At 42.0% G+C, this 18,674-nt stretch overlaps 1 protein-coding gene across 1 annotated transcript in view; it reads left to right on the top strand.

Moving 5' to 3' along the window:
- The window catches only part of ERN1 (endoplasmic reticulum to nucleus signaling 1), a 33,943-nt gene extending 15,794 nt beyond the window's left edge, over positions 1-18,149 (top strand). The window contains exons 3-22 of the mRNA XM_075178096.1: positions 635-668; positions 1,324-1,396; positions 3,435-3,507; positions 4,796-4,918; positions 5,381-5,482; positions 5,642-5,903; positions 6,625-6,703; positions 8,726-8,891; positions 9,124-9,242; positions 9,842-10,036; positions 10,167-10,437; positions 10,562-10,649; positions 11,165-11,354; positions 11,442-11,541; positions 12,317-12,516; positions 12,743-12,890; positions 13,047-13,174; positions 14,928-15,051; positions 15,482-15,549; positions 16,949-18,149. Of these exons, the coding sequence (XP_075034197.1) occupies positions 635-668; positions 1,324-1,396; positions 3,435-3,507; positions 4,796-4,918; positions 5,381-5,482; positions 5,642-5,903; positions 6,625-6,703; positions 8,726-8,891; positions 9,124-9,242; positions 9,842-10,036; positions 10,167-10,437; positions 10,562-10,649; positions 11,165-11,354; positions 11,442-11,541; positions 12,317-12,516; positions 12,743-12,890; positions 13,047-13,174; positions 14,928-15,051; positions 15,482-15,549; positions 16,949-17,164 (2,759 nt within the window). The 3' untranslated portion in view covers positions 17,165-18,149. The remainder of the gene's footprint in view (positions 1-634; positions 669-1,323; positions 1,397-3,434; positions 3,508-4,795; positions 4,919-5,380; positions 5,483-5,641; positions 5,904-6,624; positions 6,704-8,725; positions 8,892-9,123; positions 9,243-9,841; positions 10,037-10,166; positions 10,438-10,561; positions 10,650-11,164; positions 11,355-11,441; positions 11,542-12,316; positions 12,517-12,742; positions 12,891-13,046; positions 13,175-14,927; positions 15,052-15,481; positions 15,550-16,948) is intronic.
- The last annotated feature ends 525 nt before the right edge of the window (positions 18,150-18,674 follow it).

The raw sequence follows: 18,674 nt of genomic DNA, 5'->3' as shown, positions 1-18,674 counted from the left end.
ACCAATATAAATAATTGGGTTATTACCAAGGATACATTTTCCAGGAGCTCAGGAGGAGAAAACTGTGAGGCATCGGTTATTCCTGTAGCTTTTCTCCTTCAGTCATTATTCAGCGTGCTGGAAACACTGGGAGACCTCTTATAAAAATAGTGGCACAGATGAAACAATGGTCACAGACTGTTTCTATAAATGTCCCCCCCGACTGCCATATTGTCCACCAGATGGAATATGCTCCTTAATAACGCTAGTTCTTCTGTCGCTATTTACCATCAAGGAAACCCTGCAGGTCTCATAGGTTCCATCTCCCTGACTGTCATAGCTCCTTTTTGCACCAGGCACAAAAAAAAATTAAACCACCTTGTGCTCCCTATTTCATAGATATGGTTTTTTAGTGAATAGTTCTATAAAGTCCGGCAGGTTTTCATATAATCTACGCGTAGTGGCTAGGTACCGACGGGAGAGATCAGATCCTCTTACTCCTCTTGCAGAGTGCGGACTGTTTTATTATGGATGAGCGTAAGTCCTTATTCCAGGAAGAAGATGCAGGTGGATTCTGATCAGCTTCCAGCAGATGGTAGACGGTTGATATTTACATAATATAATTTTGAGTTTTATCTTCCTGTTCTCTTCGCAGATCCCGTTCTTCAAGTTCCAACACATGTGGAAGAGTAAGTTCTGTCCTCTTTTTTATGTGTACTAGAATTATTTACACAGTGTGGAATGTAGCCAGCGTTTACTGTGCGGAATACTGGGAGATTTATATAACGATATAAACTTCCACAGTCACTATAGCTATAGTCAGGGATAGCATGGTGCTTACATATGCATTGACTTATGAAGGTACTTCATCCAGAGCCTCATATTCCCTTCTATAAATAATAAAAATGACGCAAAAATATTTTACCTCCATAAAAAAAAAAAATATATATATATATATATGGGCAGCACAGTGGCCTAGTGGTTAGCACTTCTGCCTCACAGCACTGGGGTCATGAGTGCGATTCCCAACCATGGCCTTATCTGTGAGGAGTTTGTATGTTCTCCCCGTGTTTGCGTGGGTTTCCTCCGGGTGCTATATATATATTTTTTTTTTTTATGAGGTAAAATATTTTTTTGTTTGTTCTGCCTCAACTTGTCCAGATAATGTGACACCACTTTGACCTTGGGGTATGTTTAACAGGCCATGGTGTCAAGATTTGTGTGATGTAATAGAGCTCTACCAATGGGCTAGTGTCTAACACGTTACAAGTCACGTGTGGTTGCCGTCTTGTGTGTACAGGGTGCATCCCAACAGCTTTTCATTAATTTCCTATATTTCACCAGGCCGGCATTCCTCCCCGATCCAAACGATGGCAGTCTATACACACTGGGCAGTAAACACAGCGAGGGTCTGACGGTAAGTTGAAGACTCCTGAGAGTTCCATTGTCTCATCCGTTCTGTGTAACCTTTTAGCGAGTGAGAATGTTTTACTGATTCTGCCCCAAGACTTTTTCCTCAGGCTTATTGCAGCTCCAACATTTAATTCTCCTGTTTTCATAATTGTACTAGCTATGTGCACTTTATGCTTTTAAGCAAAGAGATTGCCCAGGAACAAAGGACTGTGACTGAGCTTTATGTAATCTGTCATTTCCTGACTGATTATTATTTGCCTAGGCCTAGCGGAGCCGGCGTGTAATTGTCAGTAGACGTTTATAAATCCGAGCGGTGCCTACAAAATAGGGGATCCGGCTAACGTCTGCTTTCTGCCTGGGATATCTGTACTAAATCCTAGGATGGGGAAATTCACAAATTTATTAATGGTTTTCCTTTTGTTTATGGTTCCTTTTAGAAGATACTGTGGCGGGTGCAATATTTACATACTGTCCTTTTATAATGTGTTTTAATTTGTTCAATATTTACCCAGTGTCCTTAATTGAACACACGCCTATGCTGGCAGCAGGTAAATACTGTGTTCCCAGCCTCCATACAGCTGTGTGTGTGTTTGGTTCTATTCTGGCAGCTGCCGATTCTGTGCCATGGTACAGAGCACTGTGTGTAGTGTATAGTGCACTGTGTGTATTGTGCGTATTGTATAGTGCACTGTGTGTAATATGTAGTGCACTGTATAGATTACAGCCCTGGCCAACCTGTGGCTCTCCAACTGTTGTGAAACTACAAGCCCCAATATGCTTTGCCAGTCGATAGCTGGCAGACCATGCTGGGACTTGTAGTTTCACAACACCTGCAGAGCCACAGGTTGGCCAGACCTGGTGTAGCGCTTGGCTGTGGCCCTTACACCAAGAAATGATTATTGTTCTGTTCCTTACTGGTTTGGTTTTGTTTTTTTATAGTATTTTCTATTAAAGCCTTAACAGTAGCCATATGTTTTGTCCTGTGCTTTCTTAGTTTCTTTTACAGTATGAGGCCAGATCACAGCTGCTGAGAGACTATTACTTTCTGTAACAGAAGTTCTTCCTTCTGTTACCTTTCAGTTGTTCAATGTCAAGGTGTTTCCTCTTGCTCTGGAAATCCTCTTATTTTTATTAATACTGACGGCTATTAATACTTTTCTATCATATCCCCTCTGTCCCTCCTCTCCTCTAAGCTGTGCATGTTCTGCTCTTGCACTCTTTCCTGGTACATTTCTGATGCAGCCCATGCACCATGTTAGTAGACATCTGTGATAGATATAGATATAAATATATATAGATATATATCTAAGTTTTTTTGGAGATAGAGCCACCAGAACTGTACACTGTACTTGGTGTTGTTTTTCCAGTGACATCTGAAGTGACAATATAACATCTTTCCATACAATCAAGTATTCTGCTGGCTTTTCTCACTAGTTGACCACACTGCTGCTTACCACCATATCCTCTGAAGCGTTGTCTCCAACGTTCTGTTTCTCTGTGGTTGTTGACCTTGCGTCACCATTCATTGTATATTCTGCTTTTGAGTTTGTTTCCCACATGCATTATTTTATATTTTGTTGTACTGATTGTACATTCTCACACTTTAGTTTATTCCCCTATTCTCTCGAAATAACCCCTTGCTGGTGTGATTTAGCTACCCTTAGCAGTTAGTGGTAGCACTTCTGCCTTACAGCACTGGGGTCATGAGTTCAATTCACAACCATGGCCTTATCTGTGAGGAGTTTGTATGTTCTCCCCGTGTTGACTTTAATGGCCGGCATCTTTGCATGTCTGCCTTATTGCAGAAAAGAAGATTATAAGACCTCTGTCTGCCTGAGGCCTCACTGAATGAGACTTTTATGGGCTGTGGGATATATAAAACAGGGGAATGTGACCATAAATCAGGAAGGTGTGTTTTTATTATATCAATTTTTTTTGTGTTCTTTGTGTCACAATTCTCTGGTATAATTTTTAGTTGTGACAAAGGTTTTATGTTGCTGATATATATAGAATTTAATCAGTCGCTGTTCTATGTATTGCAGAAACTCCCGTTCACCATCCCCGAGCTGGTCCAGGCATCACCATGTCGGAGCTCAGATGGCATCTTGTACATGGGTGAGTAAGTTGTTAATTACGGTGTTAAGTGGCGCGTGAGAAGATGTTGGTATATCGCTGAAGGTGCCAGGCTAAACCTGCTAATCAGGCTCTGCTCACTATCCTCCCGGGTGCTGAAATAACCCTGCAGGCCAATGTTCTGGCTGACATTTAACAAATATCTAACAGTAGAACAATGGAAATCTCTTCTTAGAAAATAAATAGCATTGGTCTGTGTTCAAATATCACTGCCATGTCTACAGCATTGTAGTATAGAACGGAGCACAGTTTATAGTTTAAGGGTTAGATTTACTAAGCTGCGGGTTTGCAAAAGTGGGGATGTTGCCTATAGCAACCAATCAGATTCTAGCTTTCATTTATTTAGTACCTTCTACAAAATGATAGCTAGAATCTGATTGGTTGCTATAGGCAACATCCCCACTTTTTCAAACCCGCAGCTTAGTAAATCTAGCCCTAAGTGTCTTCTTTTCTGACTGGTGCTGCAATTGAACCCTGTACTAAGACAATATGTCTTCTACAAAGTCGTTGATCTGTATATAATAAGATGTCTGTGGTTTGCATGATAAGACAACATTTTTGTCTATCTTGGCTGAAATCTATGGATCACGTTGCTATTATCCTTTATGTATGTAGAGCAAACATATTACAAAGCTGTTGGCATGGCATATTTATTCAGTGCAGCTTACAGTCTAAATTCCCCATTACAGGCACGGAAACACTAGAGCCAATTATACTACCAGTGTGTGTTTGTATTTTACTTTTGTTTATTAATACATTAGACGACAAGTTGCGGTCCAGCTGGTGTTGCACTAGTATTCCCATCATGCACTAGCAGCTGTTACTGTCTTCCAAAGCAAGCAGAAACTTGTGGTTCAACAACTGCTGCAGAAATTTAACCTGGTATTATAGTGGCACCCTGTGGCTGGTAATTGAACTGTAAGTTGAGAGTTCTAGCTGTTGCTGTCAATAAGAAACCGTATCATTGAGTAGGTTACACTGCTGTTTTTTCTGACTCCGGATCTGTCCATTTACGTTTTTCCTAATGAAGGTCAATTTAATTTCACAAATTTCAGTTGTGTTGACACAGTTGTCATCCACTGGTCTTATCCGACCTCTGTCTGACTGTGATGTTGTCTGGATAAGATTTCTGTGTAATGCTAAGTGCAACATTTTCCTATACTTTATTTTTCCGATGTTTGAAGTCTTGTTTTGTGCGTCTTTCTCTTTGGGATTTTAATATTTGCCTATCTGGGCTGAATTGGGCTAATTCATTACGTTCACCCTGCAGGGAAGAAGCAGGATGTCTGGTACGTCATTGACCTGGTAACGGGGGAGAAACAGCAGACGTTGACATCGTCCTTTGCAGAAAGTCTTTGTCCATCCACCTCTCTGCTGTACCTGGGCCGGACAGGTGGGTTTAATGAGATCTATCTTAGACCACCAGACTTTGTCTAGTCAACAGAAAACACCAGTGTCTGCTAAACACAGCTAGAGGGGCCTGACCCTCAACTATATCCTGTTGTGCAAGTTTCCTTGTAGCGCACCTAATATCTAACCATTATCTCCAAGGATATCCCACAACTATCAGGTTATTCAATGATGGTGATTTTTACATTGATTCATTATCCAATAAGCGTCAGATATTGTTTCTTCTTCTTGGAAACGTGTGCAGAAATCATGCACATGGAGCACACATGACAACCAACCAAAGATCAGAATTTATTATGATCATTGGTCTGGATTCTGTTGTAAAGTCTCTTACCCACTGCTAACTCCTAGAGATCTCTGGTTCCATCCATAGATGAGCCATAAAACACACAAGACGTATTCCATCTTAGAGTCCATACGCTGATACCAACGCTTTGTTCTGCAGAGTATACCATCACTATGTACGACACAAAGAATAAAGAATTGCGCTGGAACGCCACCTATTATGACTATGCCGCCACTCTGCCAGAGGAGGGCACCGAATACAGTAAGTTGTGGACCATGCTCGAAAGCTACGTAACCCCGGAATGTCCGGTGGGTGAATAATTCGGTCTGCTGGTAAATGTGGTCGGCGGCGGTTCTGCTTTTGATGTTGTTGGGAACTGTTGCAGGAAAGAGATTGTAACCTCCCACACGCTTCTTCCAGAAATGTCGCACTTCGTGTCCAATGGGGACGGTTTGGTGGTGACGGTGGACAGTGACTCCGGAGATGTCCTGTGGATTCAGAATTACGGCTCCCCGGTGGTGGCCTTGTACATCTGGCAGAGGGAGGGCCTGAGGAAGGTGTTACACACTAACGTTGGGGTGGAGACCCTCCGGTACCTCACCTTCATGTCTGGGGAGGTCGGCCGTATCACCAAGTGGAAGTATCCGTTCCCCAAAGAGACGGAGACCAAAAGCAAACTGATGTGAGTATAGTCCCGTCATACACATGTAGTCTCTTAGAAGAACCTGTAGCTGTTTAATGTCCTATAAAATGTGATGTCAACGTTACATCCTCCTCCCCGTCCAACACAGTATCCTGCTGCTAATCCCCCTGTTGTGGAAGTCAACCTGATTTGCACAATATTGACTGTTTATGGTTAATATTGTATCAATTAAGCAATACATTGTTATAGTTTGTGTCCAATTCTGTTCTCTTCTGAATTCAGGGGTCAAAGGTTGACATGGTCTGAATAAGATGTATTCTTAGTGCAGAAGGATAAACGTATTTACCTTTAGGTTTAAAGGACAATGAGAGAGGTCAAGCAAAATAAATTGAAGTGAGGTTTACGATTTCACCAGTTATAACAATGTTGGTTTATGGGGTTCTTTGCCTCAAGGTAGCCAATGTTTGTTAGAACCTTCTTTACCATATTCGGAAACTGTAAATAAGACTATAGATCATCACATTGTGTAACAGATGCTGTTAGAAGGTATAAAAGCTTGTACTTGTCTGCACAAGGGGACACTTCTCTCTGCTTTAGGGGAGTCCACATCTGATGTGGAAGGACTAAAGACTTCATACTTACTTCAGAAGACTTTGAAAATACTCTTTGCCATAGCACTGAACTCTGCTTCCCCAGGATTGTAGACATCCGTGATGAGAGCTGTTGTTTCACTGTTTAAACCTCTTTTATTTGTCGTTAGGCCGACTCTCTACGTGGGAAAATACTCCACCAGTCTATATGCATCCTCCTCACTGGTACACGAGGGGGTCACTGTCGTGGTGAGTTGCATGTCGCGTTCTTCTGTCCTTTGAGTGCTTGTTTTTTCTGTATATTTGTGTGTTTTGTTTTATTTCCTCCAAATATCCATTATTATTAAAGTTATAACCAATATTAAGCAATAATGTACAGTTGAAGGGATCATCATACACATAAAATGCCTACAAGGACCTACAATAGAAGGTTAAGGTGACTGTGCCAAGGCAATTTAGAGGCTGTGTGACACATTAAGTGCAAAAGGTAGCTCGTATTCCTCAATAGATAGTTGGATTCATCCCAAATAGTTTTTTTTACCTGATTTTGTTATGGTTGAAACACAGCAGCCATGATAGTGTATGGGCAGTACGGTGGCTCAGTGGTTAGCACTTCTGCCTCTCAGCGCTGGGGTCATGAGTTCAAATCCCAACCAGGGCCTTATCTGTGTGGAGTTTGTATGTTCTCCCCGTGTTTGCGTGGGTTTCCTTCCACACTTCAAAAGCATACTAGTAGGTTAATTGGCTGCCCCTAGTCTGGGTTTCTGTGTGTGGGTATGTTAGGGAATTTAGAGTGTAAGCCCCAATGGGGCAGGGACTGATGTGAGTGACAAATATTCTCTGTACAGCGCTGCGGAATTAGTGGCGCTATATGAATAGATTATATTGTAGTAAATAGTTATATTGGTAATATTAAATCGTAGTATGTATACTTAGATGAACTGATAAACCACTTTCTGAACCAAGCTTATGAAGACTTCCCACATATGGTTATAGGACATCCACAATAAAGTGCTTCTGATGGGATAGGACCTGGCAGCTATAACAACTAATGAAAGGCCTCCCATAGTGTAGTAAAAATACTTCATTAAGCATAAATACTTATACATGGGAACAAATGTAGGCCTATCTGTTGTCATCCACAACGAGGTTCAGTGAGACCATAGGGGCAGCACGGTGGTGTAGTGGTTAGCACTTCTGCCTTACAGCACTGGGGTCATGAGTTCAAATCCCAACCATGGCCTTATCTGTGTGGGGTTTGTATGTTCTCCCCGTGTTTGCGTGGGTTTCCTCCCACACTCCAAAAACATACTAGGCTGCTATCAAATTGACCCTAGTGTGTGTGTGTGTGTGTGTGTGTGTGTGTGTGTGTTAGTTAGGGAATTTAGACTGTAAGCTCCAATGGGGCAGGGACTGATGTGAGTGAGTTCTCTGTACAGCGCTGCGGAATTAGTGGCGCTATATAAATAGATGATGATGATGATGATAGTGCTGGTTATGTACAGCGGATCCAGAGCCAGGAATTAGTATTGCCAGCAGTTGCAGCCGAGGAACAATATTACAAATATTTTTTTATAGGGTACCGAAGTTTGAGGTGACTTATAGTATTATAATAATTACCATTTACAATTTAAGAGCCTTATAATACACTTCACGTGATGAAAAAAGAACTCCTTTTTATACAAATGTTATTCATAGAGCTTATACATATGTTAACATCTCTTGTGTATCAGCATATTATTATACATTTATCGTATTCTACAAATACAAAGGGAAAATGTACAAACAAGGCCTCACTTGCTGGAGAGGTGTGTTTTCTTTTTTTTTTCTTTTTTTTATAAAATAAATAAAGATGAGAATTGACTCCCCTGGACTGGGGAATATGAATTGGATACAATTGTGTAGATCTCCTGCATTGTAGAAGTGGAATGTTGTCTTCCAATGGCTACTAACCTGTAGCTGTGGCTTTTTTGTGCCCAGAAACAAATGTCGGTATCTGGGAGGGAGCTCAGTAAGGCATTGCTGATAATTTCTGTTCTATGACTAGAACACGATGAATATCTCATTGTTCTGTCACTGGATAATGATCTTTATTTTTCTGGTGGTATTAACCCTTAACTATTCACTGCCCTGTTACTGCCAAGTCTGTGTGTAAATACTGCACTGTGACAAGGGTGGTGTAGTTCAGAAACATGGGGGTCTTAGAACTCAGTAGCTTATTTTCTATCAACTGTTATGTGTCTCGGTTAACTTTTGTGTTCTGGTCTGTAGCCCCGAGGGAGGGCGATCCCGCTACTCGATGGTCCCAGGACCGACGGGGTGACGATTGAGGAGAACGGAGAATGCGAGTTCACACCCAGCACGGATCTGAAGCTACCCTCCGGCTTGAAGGGAAAAAACAAGCTGAACTACTGGCGGAACCAGTGGTTGTTAATAGGTACGGTTAGCAAACGCCTCCCCCTAGTGTTCAAAATGGGTATTTTCTTTCACTCCTTGTTTCCGCCAAGTTAAAAATGTGCTGAGTTCTGAACATTGGGGGCTGTTTTGCTTTTTATTGCTGGCTCCATGAAATGTAAATAATGAGACCCTGGTACTGCCCTGATCTGACTAGAAAATACGACAGATGAATATTTCTAGTAGATTCTGTAATCAACTGATCTTTTCCACAGGACACCACGAGATCCCGCTGTCCACGCCAACCAAGATCCTTGACACCTTCCCCTCTACGTTTCCCAGGGGTGAGGAGAACGTCATAGAGACCGGTCCAGACAAACCACACTTCAGCGAGGTGTGTGCATGTTAGTCCCTTCCACAGTCTCAAAAAACGTCATCATCACCATTTATTTATATAGCGCCACTAATTCCGCAGCGCTGTACAGAGACCTCACTCACATCTGTCCCTGCCCCATTGGGGCTTACAGTCTAAATTCCCTAACACACACACACAGACAGAGAGAGAGAGACTAGGGTCAATTTAATAGCAGCCATTTAACCTACCAGTATGTTTTTGGAATGTGGGAGGAAACAGGAGCACCCGGAGGAAACCCACGCAAACACAGGGAGAACATACAAGCTCCACACAGATAAGGCCATGGTTGGGAATCAAACTCATGACCCCAGTGCTGTGAGGAAGAAAAGATAACCATTAAGCCACCATACTTGCCAACTTTTCATACCTCCAGATGATGCAGCATTGAGGTATGAAAAGAAGTGAATGTGACTCTATTGGGCCATAACCATCAAGCTGGCGGGGCAAACAGTATGATGGTGCTAATTGCATCACGTTGCCTTTGCCCATTCAGTGTTCACTAAGGTGGGCAGGGCTGAACATTTTTTTTATTAGCATTGTAAAGTTTTATATCAATACTTTCTGATCTTCCCCTGCAGGAGGTTATTGGAATGGTAGAAGAGGCCTCTGAAGACCTGCCTCCCTCTTATTCCCAGGATGTGTCTGACATGTCAAAATCGTTCCTACCCAAGCCAGAGGCTCCCGTGGACTCGATGCTAAAAGACCTGGCTACCATCATCCTCAGCACCTTCCTGTTGGCTGGATGGGTGGCTTTTGTCATCACCTACCCCAAGGTAAGATAACTTGTTTCCCTGACATCACATTTTAGGTTCCCACAGAACTCCTGCATTACCCAGAATCCTCCGCTGCTCCAGCACTTTACGGAGACCATTCTTTCATGCCATTGTCTGTTTTTGCCTCCAGACCGTTCATCAGCAGCAGCAGCTCCAGCACCAACAGTTTCAGAAACAGTTGGAGGAGAAAATCCAGCTTTTACAGATGCAGCACGTCACGTTTCAATCCCCGGTTGAGGTCACCGCGGACGGAGATTACTTGGATATTGCTGGAGTGCGGGGAGAAAGCTCAGCTAATAGCACCCCGAACATGTCTCCAAAAGCCTCCAACCACTCTCTGCACTCTAATCTGTCCACGTCTGAGGTTGGCAGCATGATCTCCACTGAGCAGGAAGACGGAGGTAACAGTCCAGAACTTTCAGGATACCTGACTTCTGAGATTTGCATGATGAATAAGTGATGGTATGTTCTGCTTCCTGAGACTGATCTCTGGTTTATAATTATGGTTATCTGTTTCTCACGCAGATGACGACAGGAGAGTAACTGTGGGGAAGATCTCGTTCAATCCCCGTGATGTCCTCGGCCATGGTGCGGAGGGGACTATAGTCTACAGGTAACCAGTCCTTTCACCAACGATAATATTTGCTATTTGCTGTCCTATTGTTCCAGTGTAGTTAAAGACACAAAAGGGGGAATTTGTTGGCCTTGTGGTGATACAATGTGTTTTTGGAACGTTCCACAGCACATCACGGTCAATTAAATTCCCCCCTGCCCCCGCCCAATCATTTCCACTGTTCATTTTGAAGTACGATTAGCGTGAGACACTATTGGAAATACACACTTGTTTTAAGTCCATATGTTTCCTAGTGGTTTCAGACGCTAACAGTCTAATTACATTAATGCAGTTAGTAAAAGTTCAGGACCTATATCGAACTGGACACAAGGGTCAAAGTGCGGCGTAAGGTCATCTACTTCTTTCACGGCTTCATTCAGTGAATTTGTTTATGATGATCACGGAGAACATGATTTGGGGATTGGCATGAACAGTAAATAAACCATTTCCTGGAATTCCTGGCGAGGTTTCCTCTACATGGTTACTCCATGTGTATAATTGTGTTCTTCCTGCAGGGGGCAGTTTGATAACAGAGATGTTGCAGTGAAGAGAATATTGCCGGAGTGTTTCAGTTTCGCAGATCGGGAGGTTCAGTTGCTGAAAGAGTCGGACGAGTATCCAAACGTCATCCGCTATTTCTGTACAGAAAAAGATCGCCAGTTCCAATATATTGCCATCGAGCTCTGCGCGGCCACACTGCAAGAGGTAAGTGGTCATGGTGATGTAGGGGACGCTACGCTCTGTTGCCAGAAGATAATTAATAGAAATAACTTTTTGCTTGTTTTTTGCCAGTATGTAGAAGAAAAGGACTTTGATCGTCATAACCTGGAGCCCATCACGCTCCTCGAACAGACCATGTCAGGGCTGGCTTACCTACATTCTCTTAATATTGGTAAATTATCTACCTGTTAGACTTAAATCTGCACTTATCATAAGCTATTGGACTAATTGGCTTAATTTTTCATCTGTCTTCCTGTTCTGTCAAAAAATTTCTCGTAGTTAATGCATACTTGCCAACTTATGAGATCCCCCTACCCGGAGGGGAGACCTTGCTTGTGATTCGTGGGGGCATGGCCAAGTGGATCACATCATTAGGCCCTGCCCCCTAAACTAACATAACCATTTTAACCTATTACAATGGGGGGTGTGGCCACGATGACACATGTATTGCGTCGATAAGCCCCACCCCTTAACTAACAAAGTGCCCAGGATCTGGGAGGTTGCCCTGCTTTCCCAGGAGTCCGGGAGGACTCCCAGACATTCCGGGAGAGTAGGCAACTATGAATTAATGTGCCTCTTTAAAGTTGTTTCACATTAGATTTGTCTAATTGATTAAATAATGACATAGTTTATTGGTTTATGGAATTTGATTTTATAGTTTCTAAGACTTGAGCATACAAGTTCACCTCTAGCAGTATACAGCACAAATCCATTGTCTCATGAGTTGGTGGCTTCACTTCCTCCTCTCCCACACACAATCTTACAGGAAAAGAAGGGAAGAGGCTAAGAACTGCAGATATTTGTGAGCTTATGCTGGTGCAAAAAGGAAGCGGCTCTATGAAAACAATTATTTAGTTTTAAATGTGTGATTTTATCTCTGCTCAATATCATACAAAGATACATGACAAAGCAATGCAATGACAAGAGTTTGGGGTTTTTCTTTTCAGTGCACAGAGACTTAAAACCTCACAACATCCTGATCTCCATGCCCAATGCTCACGGCAAAGTGAAAGCCATGATCTCTGACTTCGGCTTGTGTAAGAAGTTGGCCGTGGGCAGACACAGCTTCAGTCGGAGATCGGGGGTTCCTGGCACAGAAGGCTGGATTGCCCCGGAAATGTTAAGCGAAGATTTTAAAGAGAACCCCGTAAGAGTTTACATTGTTCTTCTTTGTGTTTTTGTAGTGAGTCTTCTTTGTCACTTCTTGAAGCACAAGTTTGATGTGCGAATTGGGAATGTGTTTGTGTTTTTACTCTAGAATCTGTAAATCTATGGAAGTGAGAGGTGTCCTGTGATCTCCAGATTGTTGGAGAGTATGTGTGTAGTTATTTTTATTTTACCAATGAGCTGATGAGGATCATTGTTGTTTTCAGACCTACACTGTGGACATCTTCTCTGCCGGCTGCGTGTTTTACTACGTGGTCTCGCAGGGGAAACACCCATTTGGCAAGTCCCTGCAGCGGCAAGCCAATATCCTCCTAGGAGCTTACAGTCTGGACTGTCTGAACCTAGAAAAACATGGTGAGTCCGGCATTTCCTGGCCTATAAATCAAGTGAAGGGCGATTCTGTGTCGTCTGAATTCTACATCAGATCTGGACTTTACACAGCTGGTTTTGGGATCTGAGCTGACTCTATATAACCTTTATTGCTGATTACATGATTTGTAATTATTACAGAAGACCTTGTCGGACATCACCTGATAAAGCAGATGATCGACAAGGACCCTCAGAATCGACCGTCGGCCGAGGCAGTCCTCAAACATCCTTTTTTCTGGAGTCTGGAAAAACAGCTTCAGTTTTTCCAGGTTGGTTTCTTATACTTTAAGTTGTGTCCTACCTGACTAGTGTCCGGACCAAGGAGAGACAAAACTCTCCAACTTCTAAAAAGCACTTTTGCGATTAAATTAGACTTAGACGATGAGCAAATCATTATTTCCTACAGGTCAAGTATACCATTAGGGGATATTCTATAAGAGGGGGTGTAAATGCTATAAGATGACAGGGGAATGAAAACTTTGCCTTTTCTTGTCCTTCTTTGCACGCAATAACATATCGCCATCGTTTCCTCATCAGCCTGTTAAACTAATGGGTGAAAAGTGGTCATGGTTTAGTTAACTTTTCTTGAATGTGTATTCTGTCTCTGACTGAAGCATCTCTCCACATTAATAAAGTAGGAAATTATCTTGTCTGAGAAAAGATGACAATTTTTTAAGACTTAAACAATAATCAGAAATATCTCTTTTGCTATGCAAGACTTTTTTTTTTTTACGTTTATAGAATATGATGTAAAATTGTAGTCGTTTCATGTAAAAAATAGTTTTCAGGGTCCCTCTGCTTAATATAATTTGTGTTTTGTTGACCTGTAGGCCTCAATTTCAAATACCTTCAGTTCTGAAGGGCTTCTGAAACTGTTACATATACACTATATGGCCACACCTGTTAATTATTGAATTGAGATGTTTCAATCAGACCCGTTGCCAGAGGTGTATAAAATCAAGCATCTAGCCATGCAGTCTTCATTTGCAAACATTTGTGATACAAAATGGGTCGCTCTGAAGAGCTCAGTGACTTCAAGCGTGTGGGAGCTTAATGGAATGGGTTTCCATGGCCGAACAGCTGCATGCAAGCCTCAAATCACCAAGACCAATGCCAATCGTCTGATGGAGTGGTGTAAAAAACACTGACACTCGACTGTGGAGCAGTGAAAACGTGTTCTGTGAATTGACGAATCCCGCTTCTCTGTTTGGCAGTCAGATGGGCAAGTCTGGGTTTGGCGGATGCCAGGAGAACGTTACCTGCCTGACTGCATTATGCCAACTGTGAGGTTTGGTGGAGGAGGGATAATGGTGTGAGGCTATTTCAGGGTTTGGGCTAGGCCCCTTATCTCCAGTGAAGAGCAATCTTAATGCTTCAGCATACCAAGTCTTTTGGACAATGCTATGCTTCCAGCTTTGGAGAAGGCACTTTTCTATTCCAACATGACTGTGCCCCAGTGCACAAAGCAAGGACTACAAAGACCTAGTTTGATGAGTTTGGTGTAGAAGAACTTGATTGGCCCACACAGAGCCCTGACCTCAACCCCATCGTACACCTTTGGGATGAATTGAAACAGAGATTGCGAGCCAGGTCTTCTCGTCCAACATCAGTGCTTGACCTCATAAATGCTCTACAGAATGAATGGGCACAAATTCCCACAGAAACGCTCCATAATCCTGTGGAAGCCTTCCAAGAAGAGTGGAAGCTGTTATCACTGCAAAAGGGGGACCAACTCAATAATAAGTTATATGTATTTGAATACAATGTCATTACAGTCCCTGTTGGTGTAATGGTCAAGCGTCCGAATACTTTTGTCCATATTGTGTATATTCCTTGCTATTAACTTTCATATTAAAGGAATGTGTATTTTATATACAGTCGCCCTTAAGTACAGGTATCTTCCATCATTACCCACCTTCCTCTATATCCTCTCAGTGTTCTTTATTGTGAAATGTGCATGTCTGAGTTGGGTATTCAGTGTATTTTAGGGGTTATATAAGCATTTTGTTGTCTTTCCCGCAGGATGTGAGCGACCGGATAGAGAAAGAGGCGCTTGATGGTTTAATCGTTAAACAATTAGAAAAGGGCGGAAGAGATGTGGTGAAACTAGACTGGAGAGAACACATCACTGTACCCCTGCAAACAGGTAACTCAGATGTCCCCTTCCCCTGATATCACCAGATGTGTCCATACCATACACAGAACACATCACTGTACCCCTGCAAACAGGTAACTCAGGTATCCCCTTCCCTGATATCACCAGATGTGTCCATACCATACACAGAATACATCACTGTACCCCCGAGAGAAGGAATCCCAGGTGTCCTGTTCCCCCTGAATAATGCAGGATAGAAAATCACCAATACTGCCAGCTGTATTCATCCCATACATTGGACACTTTTTGGTTTGGGGGCAAATTAGATGATCGAATTTCAGAATTGACCATAAAGGAAAAAGTTTGCATTCTTTTCCCCCTTCACAAATCTTATTGGTTAAGAATGGAGATCTGAATTATTGTTCTATGTTGTGATCTTACACACCTGTAATAAGACTACTGCTTCTGTCTTGTGTTTCAGATCTGAGAAAGTTCCGCAGTTATAAAGGAAGATCAGTAAGAGATCTGCTGCGGGCCTTAAGGAATAAGGTGAGTATCTGACCGCTAAGATGGGATCTCTTGTACTGAGCGTTGTCTCTGTGACCTAGGACTCTGTCTGTGTTATTGGTGCCTAATTGGTTACCTTTTATTGCATGGTCAATCTGCTATTTTCATGGATCTGCCAAAGACTTTAAATTTACCATCAACACCATTGGGTAAAAGATTGGTTTACTTTTAAAGGATTATATTTACAGGGTTAAAATGACTTCTGCATTGGTCGCACGTCATATAACAGCGATGTTGCACAAAAAGTTATCTAATTGTCAATTAATTGAACACTAGTTTCACAATCTTTGGCAGTAATAAACATTGCACAAAGAAATGTCCAATTAGTGTATTTTCATTAATTGTTGGGCTACAGCCTTTGTGTATTTTCATTAATTGTTGGGCTACAGCCTTTGTAGACTGATTTCACAATTTTGATTTTTGTGTCCTGTTTTGTTTAAAAACTGGCACATAAGAGGAAAACTCTAACATCTGCGGTAATAAAGGACTGCTTAAAATTATAAAAGTGGAGGAACATCATAAGAAAAATAAATTTTACAATTTTTTTTTTTTTTTTTTTAATTATTTTTTTAAAATATTTGATCATATTTTCAACAGTTGTCAAATTTTGTAATAAACTGAAGATCAGTTTCTTTTCAACCATATTTCATACATGCCAAATTTTAAGATTTCTACACCGGCCCCACTATAAAAAGCCGAAATTCACTGCATTAATTGGAGGGGACGGAGCTTAATGGCACAATTAAGCCCCGTCCCCTCCATTCACTGCCGTGAATTTCGGCAAATGTGGGAGCTTTGCCTACTCTTCCGGGAGTCCGTGAGGACTCCCCAAAATTCGGGGACCTCCCGGGAATTCCGGGAGAGTAGGCAAGTGTACCATATTTTTAGTAATTTCTCCTATCATGTATGAAAAATTAAAGACAGTAAATGTAAAAACAGATTAATGTATTTCACCAGGGCCTTTTTAGTATCATTTGTCTCCAAAACTGGAGACACCCTGGGCGTTCCGAAGTGGGAGGGGTAGAACCTGTGGCCAATCAGATCACTGGAATACCGCAAATGCACAGAATATTTCAGTGCGTTAAATAATCTTGTGGGAAGCAATGACCTGTCCACTGGTGTGAATGAGTTAGTGAGGACAGGGAGTCATGTGGGAAATGGAGGCAATCAGGAAGTCACAGTAGACTTTGAGTTCTATAGTGGAAGGATCAGGGTCCTCCAACAGCAAACAGTCTGTCACACTGATTCAGGAAGATTGTGGTTTCAAACGCAACTTTGAATGGTTTCTTTGTAGCTTAAGTTGTACAAATATGTATAAAGAGTTAGAACATAAAGAATATATGCACACTCATTCTGATGTCCTGGTTTCCCCTATATACAGAAACACCACTACAGAGAACTACCACCGGAGGTACAAGAGACTCTGGGCAATGTCCCTGATGAATTTGTGTGTTATTTTACCTCTCGGTTCCCAGGACTCTTGCTGCATACATACCTTGCCATGCAGCTCTGCAGCCGCGAGAGACTCTTTCAGCCATACTATTTCCAGGACCCTTCAGAACGGCCGCCCAGCTCTGTGAGCCCCGAGGAGCCTTGAGAGAATTTTCCATACACCGCGCACTGTCTGAATGACTTGGGATCTGATCTGTGTAAGCCAAAGCCTGAAGACACAACACCGTGCCTTAAATTGCCTGCTCTGCATCTTGCTGCAGAGGCGGAACATTGGGCTAGATATGGGAGTACCGAGTACTGTCATACAGTCACATTTATACTGATCCCTGGAGGAGAAGAGACTTTGTATTAATATGTATTGCACTACCGCGTTTTTAGTGGTTACTGTCCAGTTTGTGTGTGAGGACACAAATGTCTAACCCTAGTGATCGCCATTCTGATAAGTTCAGTCCCACATAGCTGGGACAGAAAGCAGTCACAATACACAGATTTAAGATATATTTTAAAGTTTCCCTTTTTTTTCTTTTTTACCCTATTGAACGGTTTTTAGTGATGGACATGTAGGAATTGACGAGACGCATTGTGTTTGTTTGTCAAAGTTAAATTGTCTGATCAGCAGTCCTGTGGATCAAGTTCAGTATTCTTGTATTCCTGTTCTATCCTCTGTGCTGATATGTTAGGACCTTGGATCTGTCTCTGCCTACCCAGAAACCTTTGTGGCCCCAGTGTGGCTCCCACCACGCCAGGGATTGGCCTAAAGGCTGCATAAGTTATCTGTACAGGCAGGAAAATATCTTTCACAGAATGTATACTTTGATGCTCTGCAGACATTGCTAGCAAGCTTTTAATACTGTTACTAGTTTATATGAAGTATTTGCATTATTAAGTTATGAAGCAGTGTTTACTTAAACTGGAACTAGTGTAACATGGTGTCTTTATAAAATGTGAGCTTCTGGGCTTTGTAGCATTGGGATTGTGTAAAACTTTATGGGATCAATTTCTGTTTTATATCTGGTATTTTATTTTTTAGAAAGGAAAATGGGGGGGAAAGTTCATAACATTTTCATATATTTTTATTAAACCACAATGTCTGATTAGAATCCAGTCAGTATGATTGGAAACAATCTATATTTGTGAAATAAAGGTAATTTTTGTCTTGACTTATTTTTGCTTGTTAATCTGTGTGTACAGTTCATTAGTAAGGAAAGAAGATTTTGGGGTCTGATGTTGTAAGAGAATCTGAACTACAGACACGTCATTTTAGATGGACATTTATACATATTGTATATCACCAGATCTTATAACCTATAGTTATACTAAAGCAAAGTGCCAGTGCCCTGGACCATAGATGTGCGCACAGGCGCATTCAAATGCACAGTACATTTCCGCGTCGCGAAGCTGAGCTGCTGCGCATGCCTGTTCACAGCAGCTCCTCCTTGCGGAGCTGGAGACACCTGGACTGGAATCAGCTCTGTGTGACTCACCTCTGTGTGACTCACCTCTGGAGTCAGCTGGCAGTCTCCATATGTTTTTTTAATGTGATAGTTAATCAACCTACTGCATTTTAATGTGAAATATTGACATTGGTATGAATTTCAGCCTTTTTTTTTTTTTTTTTCGGTCCATCTGCAATAGTTGGTTTTGGGCCAATCAAG

This window comes from Mixophyes fleayi, chromosome 6 (genome assembly GCF_038048845.1).
Source record: "Mixophyes fleayi isolate aMixFle1 chromosome 6, aMixFle1.hap1, whole genome shotgun sequence".
Taxonomy (NCBI): Eukaryota; Metazoa; Chordata; class Amphibia; order Anura; family Limnodynastidae; genus Mixophyes; species Mixophyes fleayi.
Note: the sequence above shows the minus strand (reverse complement) of the source record. Positions and strands in the feature narration are given on the sequence as shown.